The following is a 7,956-nucleotide window of genomic DNA, read 5'->3' as shown; positions in this document are numbered from 1 at the left end:
GTGTTGGTAAGATCTGACATAAATCTGCTTGCTTTTTCCTCTGTTTGATCTCAGCACTTTATGAATTTTTGATTGCCTGCCTTTAATTCTCCACAAGCAAATTCAATTAAAGAAATTAAAACCCAGTAGTTCAACCCTGATTACCTCATCAGCAAATGGCTCTTTTATTGCACAGTGGCTGACATATGCTGCACCCTCCTGGAGCTGCTGGAGCCCTTGTAAAACCGGATCAGAACACACCTCTCCCTCTTTATTGGTGCTCTTAGGGAGCAGCTATGACTGCCCAAGCCAATTCAGCAACACTGCCCCTGCTCAGGCAACAGTCCAAGGGCTGTTCAGAATGGAAAAGTATCCTTGGGGAAACAAAAATGTCCAAGTCATTGTGTGCATGTCAAACATCTGTCTCGATGGCACTACACTTTGTGAATGTTATTCAAGGAGAAAGCTCCTGAACTTCTTGGGTGTAAAAACATTAGCCATCTCCTACAATTCCAGTATTTAAACATCCTAAAGAAGCTTTGCAAAGTAACCTTTCCCTCTGGATCTTGACCCACAGCATTACTTCAATGCAGGTGTGTTCAGGTAAGAATTGCAAGTATCTTCCACGAGAATTATTAATTACACAACTTAGGTTAAAAAATTGCATGTTAAAGAACTTATTAACTCTTATAGCTTCAAAGATTTCATTTAAGCCTTGCTATCTCCCCTTCCACCCCATTTAACAGCTGCATAAAACAAACCTGCATACACCCATTATGGGTAACAGGAAAGATGGTTTTGAACTGGTTTCCAATCCAAGCATAAGTTCTTTATCACAAGGTACTGTACAAAGGGAGTGAAATAGTTAAGATAAAAAACACAAGCTCATTATTGTCATTTATTTTAAAAACCTTATTCAAAATATTAAGTGATACAAGGTCCAAGTATGATAAAAATTACTGCGAGAAAAGAGTTTGGGGGATGTTTTGGTTGTGCTTTACTTCCCGTGGTTATGAAAAGAATGCATTTAACAGCAGGATTTAGAACCTTTAGCACTTCATTCCTAAGATAGTATCATGCCTTCAGACTCCTCATGCCATCAGCTGTGAAGTTGATTTTTTCCCAAATCTTACACAACTATTTGAATACCGAGTCATTAATTACGGGGTTCTGATTCACCGTTATTTACACATTTCTCAGTTTGAAAACTAAATCACAAACAGAATGTACAGAAAAACTAAGATTTTATATTTTACAACCCATAAAAACATAAATAATGGAAGTACAAAAGACAAAGTAAAAAATAAAAAATCAAAAAAAACTACTGTACCAGTAAGTTGATTTACACTAATGCATAAATGTTTGTCAAAAATGAGAGTGCACTGGCAGCCCCCACACCTTTACTCTCACCTGTCTGTTACCTGGGTCAGAAGAACAACCAAATAAATTATTCTTACAGTTTCAGGCCTCTCCCATTTATAATATAAGCACACAACCATTTCCCAACTGTCTTAAAATTCAACAGAAGGCTTTGATGTATAGAAAGCCTGTCAACTATCTATATTTTAGTAAGATTATTCAACAAGGCTTATTTTCCACTCATTAATTACAAAGACAATGAAATAGTCATAAATATCATTAGAGGAAAAAAATGGACAGTCAGGAAGCTTCATACCTTCACAAACACCTTGAACATTTTAAGGAAATATATGGTATAAAATTTCTGAATAAAATGGGTTATACATTATTTTTAAATTATTTACTGCATGAACACATACAGAAATCATTAAATTGCCACTCTAGCTATTTTGCCTAAAATAGGATCAAATTATGCAACAAGAAAACAGAAACAGAAAAAAACCAAGATGACAGATTTGCAGCATCAGGATTTAAGCATAGAAAAAAGTAATTATATTTTAAGTTTGCAATAGAGTGAGATTTATGAGCCATATAAGTGAAGAGCAAAGAGATCATTAATTTGATTTAGTGATGCCAAAGTTATTAATTTATTAGACCTAAAATATTTTATGCTTATTTTTTTGTAATGCGACTATTAAGACTGCTCTCCAGACAGAAGGGATGATGCTTAATGAATGGAAAGAGCACTAATTTATTAAACTCTGCATCTTTATAGTTGATATAAAACCCGACCAAAGTAGCAAACAGATGTGTCATGCCCTTGATCTTCCATGAGATTTAATCTCCAAAACATCCAGGTCACAGAGAGTACATCTCATTTCTGTACAAGCAGCTTATTTCGGATACCTGAATATCATTACATGACCGGGCAGGCAAAGAGTGATAAGTTCAGCAAACTCAAAGCACGGTGCTCTCAAAACACGTAGTCATTGGTTATCTTCAGGGAGGGCATGGCTTCGTTCACGTTCTGATCCAAGCGATGATACTCCACTGTCCGAGAGCACAGCCCGTCCCTCCAGCGCCGGCTCTGCACCAGCAGGAAGATCTGCAACACAACCACACCGTCAGATGTGCCCTCAGAAACACGAGTCACACCGTCAGATGTGCCCTCAGAAACACGAGTCACACCGTCAGATGTGCCCTCAGAAACACGAGGGCACCAACAGCACTGTGTTCAACCAGGCCAAGGGTCGGGTCCTGCACTGTGCCCACAACAACCCCCGGCAGCCCCACGGGCTGGCACAGAGTGGGGGACAGGCCCAGGCAGGAGGGGACCTGGGGGGACTGACTGACTGACAGCAGCTCAACGTGAGCCAGAGAGTGCCCAGGTGGGCAAGAGGGGCAATGGATCCTGGCCTGGCTCAGAGCAGGGAAGTGATTCTGCCCCTGGACTGGGCACTGGTGAGGCCACCCCTTGAGGCTCTTCTCCCAGGAACCAGCAGCAGGACAACAGGGTGCAGTCCCAAACTGTGCCAGGGGAGGTTTAGGTTGGACATTAGGAAGAAATTCTTTACAGAGGGTGACTGGGCATTGGAATGGGCTGCCCAGGGAGGTGGTAGAGTCACCATCTCTGGAGGTGTTTAAGAAGAGACTGGAGGGGGCACTCAGTGCCATGGTCTGGGTGACAAGGTGGGGTTGGGTCAAAGGTTGGACTCGATGATCTCAGAGGTCTTTTCCAACCTCAATGATTCTGTGATTCTGGGTCTGATAGACAGCTCCACAGTCCTACTGACATCACAGTTCTCCCCCCTGGTGCTGGCAGTGGCACTGCTGTTGTTATAAACCTTGGCACTGGTAGTCAGACACTTGCACACTGTCCTTGCCACCCTCAGTGGCAGTTTGCATTCCACCTGGAAATCTTTTAGTAAAGGTACATGTGTAGCTCCAGAAGCACTGCATCTACAGCCTATTAAACTATCCCCATGCGGTGCCATTTGTTACTTTATCCATCTTATCTATCCTGGCATTTCACCCTTGTTAAAAATAATTGTATTGCTGGTGCAACAGAGGCGACAGAAGCAGCAATGGTGTGATGTGACAAACTGTTTCTGCATCACAGCTGAGCAGTTAAAGGAGACAGACAATAAAGCAATCAGATGTTTAAATGTCCATTATCTTCACCCTATGTAGCCTTGTTTCTTACCAACTCTTCTAAGAATCCACTTTACTACACAAATTTTCCTATCCAATACAGCCTTCAACATTTTCCCCTATAAAGCCTTGGCATTGCACAGGAAGGCAGGAGGTTTTGGGGTTTTAGCTCTGTTCAGAGCCCCCCACATCCTCACCCAAATCAGTGCTCTCCACAAGGATAAACCCTTAATTTTCCTCATATCTAAAAACTAAGCTATGGTGGAATTGCAAATTTGTGCATGTACCTGTACTGGGTCTGGTTGGGCTGGAGTTAATTTTTTTATGCTAGCAATGTATTTTGAACTAACACCAATCAGGCTACTTTTGAGATACAGACAATTAGTTTGCACTGAAGAAACAGTTAACTGAAAACAGTATTTCTGAGCTTCTCTATGTAAAACTGGAAGCAGTGTTAAAACATTTCCTAGAAGTCTGCAGTTAAGCCCTCATAATATTTATGATATAAAGACCACCTTAAAGTGAACAATTATTAGAAGGATTATCACAGTCATAACATGAACATTCCCACACCATTAGGGATTAAACCTTCCTTAATTTGCTGTTTATAATCCTGTGCAGAAACAAAATCAGTTAATTGTTCACCTTCACTTGACTTGGCTCAGGTCTCCTTTACAGAACTCATGTTGTGCACTGCCAGTGTCCATTACTGGCTGACTGAACTGACTGATTACTGATATTATCAATTAACTCATTTCTTAATCGAAAATGTTTTGAGTTCCTTTTCACTGTGCAGATAAAATGACAGTAACAATATGCATGTTAGTGTCACCACAAGAGTAAGTGGACAGGTTTCATTCTCCAAAAAGAAAAGTTCCTCTTATTAAAAAAGTGTACCAGGCAATGCAAGCTCATTTGAAACCCTCCAGCTGTTTCTCTGAACCTTTCAGAGCACACCTACCTTCCTCTTATTGTGATAGGTGACATAAACAACAGCTACTAAGAAGGCAACTACAACCAGATGAAAAAAGAAATGGCTGTCTTCTTCTTCTTCCAACCCTGAGACAGAAACCCCTTTTATCTTCTCATCCAGGCTCTTGATCTCCTCGTTGTAATTACTGATGGTGTCAGAGTCATCGTCTTCCGGTATCTCCAGGTCTGGGTTGTACCTGGAAATCGGTGTCATTTCGTAAGGGCCATAATCATCTCCATCTGACTCCAGAGTTTCTTTTATGATGGGTGGGGAACTATTTAGTGTATCTTTCAAATCTGTTAGAAGATCCTCTTCCTCAATTTTAGTGTCTTCAGAAGCATCAATTGGAGATACCGGACTAGCAGGGAGAACAGATGAGAAAGAGTCACCTTTTGCTGTAGGTGCCCTTCCTGCAGTCACTGAATGGATTTTGGCTGTTGTTGGGATTGCCTTTTTTGTTGAGGCTAGGCTCTGCAAGCTGTCTGTCAAATTTTGGGATCTACTCAATGTTTCATTCTCACTTTTAGAAGAAGTATTTTTCATAGGCATCTCCGTGTTCACAGGATCTGAGAAAAGGATGAGAAACAGTCAGTATGAAGCACCAGGCAGTAACTTCTGTGACACCTCAGCTGTAATGGGACACCAGTGCCACAGATTTCCTTTACAGACAAGAAATCATATGTCACATTGCAGCCTTTTTAACAGTCATATGCAGAAATACATTTCCTGTACTTTGGCAGCTTCCTAAGTCTGGAGCAGGACAGGAGTTAAAGCTTGGAAGCACATGCTTTCTAGATCAGTATGCCAAAGCGTCCCTAAAAAATTCAGCATGCATGTTTTGCAGGCATAAGAACTTCAAAGACTTGTCATCCCTCCCTCTGAGGATTTATGATGTCTTGTAAAGTCACACACAATTAGTATTTACTCCATCGTCAAACTTCCTCTCCCACAGAATAAGCTGAGCTCTACAGAGGAAGATTTTCTCAGCAAAGCTTTTCCTGCAGTTAAAAGTTTTTAATCTTTCACCAGTGCATATTTTACCAACAAAAATGAGAACATGCTGGGAAGTTCCCTTCGGTCAGGACACAGGGTCACAGCACCTCTTCCCAGGCACTAATTTTTATTGAATTTACAGCTACTGAGGAAGATTTGCAACCTTTTGTTAACTGAAATGGAACCACTGGACCACAGGCTAAAAACAAAGCCAGAGAAAGGACAATCTGACTGCCCATGCTCCTGGAGGAAAGGCTTTTGTTGGCAGCAAATTATTCTCATGAAATAAGTCAGCAAGAGTAACAATCACCCTCAGGCAAATTCAGCATCTCTCCAATGCTGGGACGGCTCTGCAGAACTCCCTAAGAAACAAGGTGAGCAATAAAACCACACACAGAGCCCACCCTCCCTCCTCTCTCTCCAAAGGAAGGTAAAAACACATGCAGGGGGAGTTTATAAAGAGCCAGTGTTTTTTTTAAACCTAAAAAGTAGCAAACCGGTCATGTTTGCAGCACGTCACCTCCAGAGGCACCTTGAAAAATGCAACCACATTTCAGACTCTGAGCACACATCATCACTGACACAGGGGAACCACACCTGCCCTGTACCTTGGCATGCCAAACAATTTCTTCATTTTAAAAAAAGTAACAGTACTTCCATTAAGCACTCCCAAGGCCCACTGGGAACTTAGGGCCTCTAAAAATGAAGCATTCAACCAACTGCTTGGGTCGGGTTACTCCCAAGTAAAATATTCCAGGGGGGACACTGAATCACGTTATTCATGAAATGTGTATTTACTGAGGATCAGTTACAACAGGGCTCTTGTTTACAGGGCACACCTTTGCAGTGGGAATTACTCTTTAACCAACTAAACCACAGCAGGCCCAACTCATCTCACGTGAACTGGACATCTGCTGAGGTCCAAAGGGCGCTGTTCTACACTTAACACACTTCTTGTTTCATTGAAAAAACTACTGCTCTGATGATTGCATTAACGTGAACTGGTTCAGATCTGGTACAGGATAAGTTTAGGGAATTCTGCTCTCCCCTCAGGAGTCAGGTCAGCTAAGTGCATACATGGAGATAAATACGAGGAGAGGCAGCTGCAAGAGTTATATTCATTTTTATTTATAACTTGTTGGCATGCTATGAGGGAGGCAGGTCAACCTCACTGCTACCCTCAGACAGGCAAAAAGTATTAGAGAGCTAAATAATAACAATAGCTAAACTGTTTGAAATGCAAACAGGCATATTTTTCCTATAAAATTATGCTGCTTACACTTCCAATTATTCTTCAACTCATTGTGACATTAAGATTTTAGAAGGATATATGCTTCAAGGCAAGGGACCCCCACCAGCTAATGCTGAGGCTTCAGACTGGGAAAGAATACTTTCCTATTGTTCCTAAAACACGGGGGATTTTATTTTAATTGCAGCAGGAAGTTTAGCAACTCAACCACAGCTGATTTCTGATATCCACCCAAAAGTATTTGGCATTATAAACGGTGGCTGCACTGTTTGCAGTTACACAACACTGTCAGGTGATGTTGCAGCAGTGTCTGGAGTCCAGGGACGCCTCAGCTTCAGCAACAGATATTAATGTTCAATCCTGGGGCCGGAATTATTAACACAGCCCTCTTAGCAAACACCACACACAGAAAACATGGGAGAGTTAAAATGCCCTTCCAGCACAACTGCTTTTAGAAAGCAAGTTATTTCAAGGTCTCTGAAGTTGAAGATTCTCGTTTTCCTACAGGTTTCTGTCCCAAATTCTTCCTGCCCACCCGTCAGACCAGGTGAGGGGCAGCACAGATAGAGCCGGGGGGATATCCCCACTGACAGGCACAGAGGGAACTGAGGGCTCAAACAAATCCCTTAATTTCCTTCAGTAATTCCTTTCCCGTCGCTGCCCAGCCAATACTCCACCTAAAACAAAGAGAAACTCGCTGCACGTGAAATGTGCATTTCTTGTCAGCCTTGGGGTAGAGCTGGTCTGAAGGGGGAGGAAGGAAACAGCCTGAACTTGGAGCCGACTTGTAAAGTAACATAAGCTTAACTCCTTGGGAAGAAGGCTAAACCCAGACCCAGAACTGGAGTATTTACAGCACAGTACGAAGTCTGATGAGTGAAGTCACCACTGCTCCAACCACCCAAACCGCTCTCGCCGCACCAGGACCGGAGCACACCCGGCCGGGCCTGCCGACCCCGCCCGGGCACTGCCCGTCCCCAGCGCACCCTCAGCGCCCGCCGCCCCCGCCGAGGCCCGCCCCGGGGCTGGGTCCCACGGCACGACCCGCGCAGGCCGAGGCCCAACCGGAGAGCCCGGTGAGAGCCGGGCAGGGCAGCCCCCCAGCCCCAAAGCCCCCCAGCCCCTCCTCTGGTGCTCACCGCGAGGGTCCTGCCCGCGGGCCGCCAGGGCCCAGCCGAGCAGCAGCGCCAGCCCCAGGGCGCGGCCCGCCCGCTCCCGCCGCTCGCCGCCCGCCGCCATCTCGGGCCGCTCC

General features: G+C 43.7%; 1 protein-coding gene across 1 annotated transcript; it reads right to left on the bottom strand.

The window, feature by feature from the left end:
- Positions 1–864: 864 nt before the first annotated feature.
- On the bottom strand, positions 865–7,956 carry CUNH5orf15 (chromosome unknown C5orf15 homolog). The gene is made up of 3 exons (XM_050312206.1): positions 7,844–7,956; positions 4,451–5,028; positions 865–2,443 (listed from the first exon to the last, which is right to left on the bottom strand). Exons 1-3 carry the CDS (start codon positions 7,941–7,943, stop codon positions 2,312–2,314), a joined length of 810 nt encoding a protein of 269 aa, XP_050168163.1. The 5' UTR covers positions 7,944–7,956; the 3' UTR covers positions 865–2,311.

Source organism: Myiozetetes cayanensis, unplaced genomic scaffold (genome assembly GCF_022539395.1).
Source record: "Myiozetetes cayanensis isolate MyiCay16 unplaced genomic scaffold, myiCay2020 scf17, whole genome shotgun sequence".
NCBI classification, from domain to species: domain Eukaryota; kingdom Metazoa; phylum Chordata; class Aves; order Passeriformes; family Tyrannidae; genus Myiozetetes; species Myiozetetes cayanensis.
Note: the sequence above shows the minus strand (reverse complement) of the source record. Positions and strands in the feature narration are given on the sequence as shown.

Coding starts and splice junctions, on each gene's coding strand:
- CUNH5orf15 (XM_050312206.1), bottom strand. CDS start 7,943: ATGGCGGCGGGCGGCGAGCGGCGGGAGCGGGCGGGCCGCGCCCTGGGG. Junction 5,029..7,843: donor CCGCGGGCAGGACCCTCGCG/GTGAGCACCAGA, acceptor TCCTTTTCTCAG/ATCCTGTGAACACGGAGATG. Junction 2,444..4,450: donor CCTATCACAATAAGAGGAAG/GTAGGTGTGCTC, acceptor GTTGTGTTGCAG/ATCTTCCTGCTGGTGCAGAG.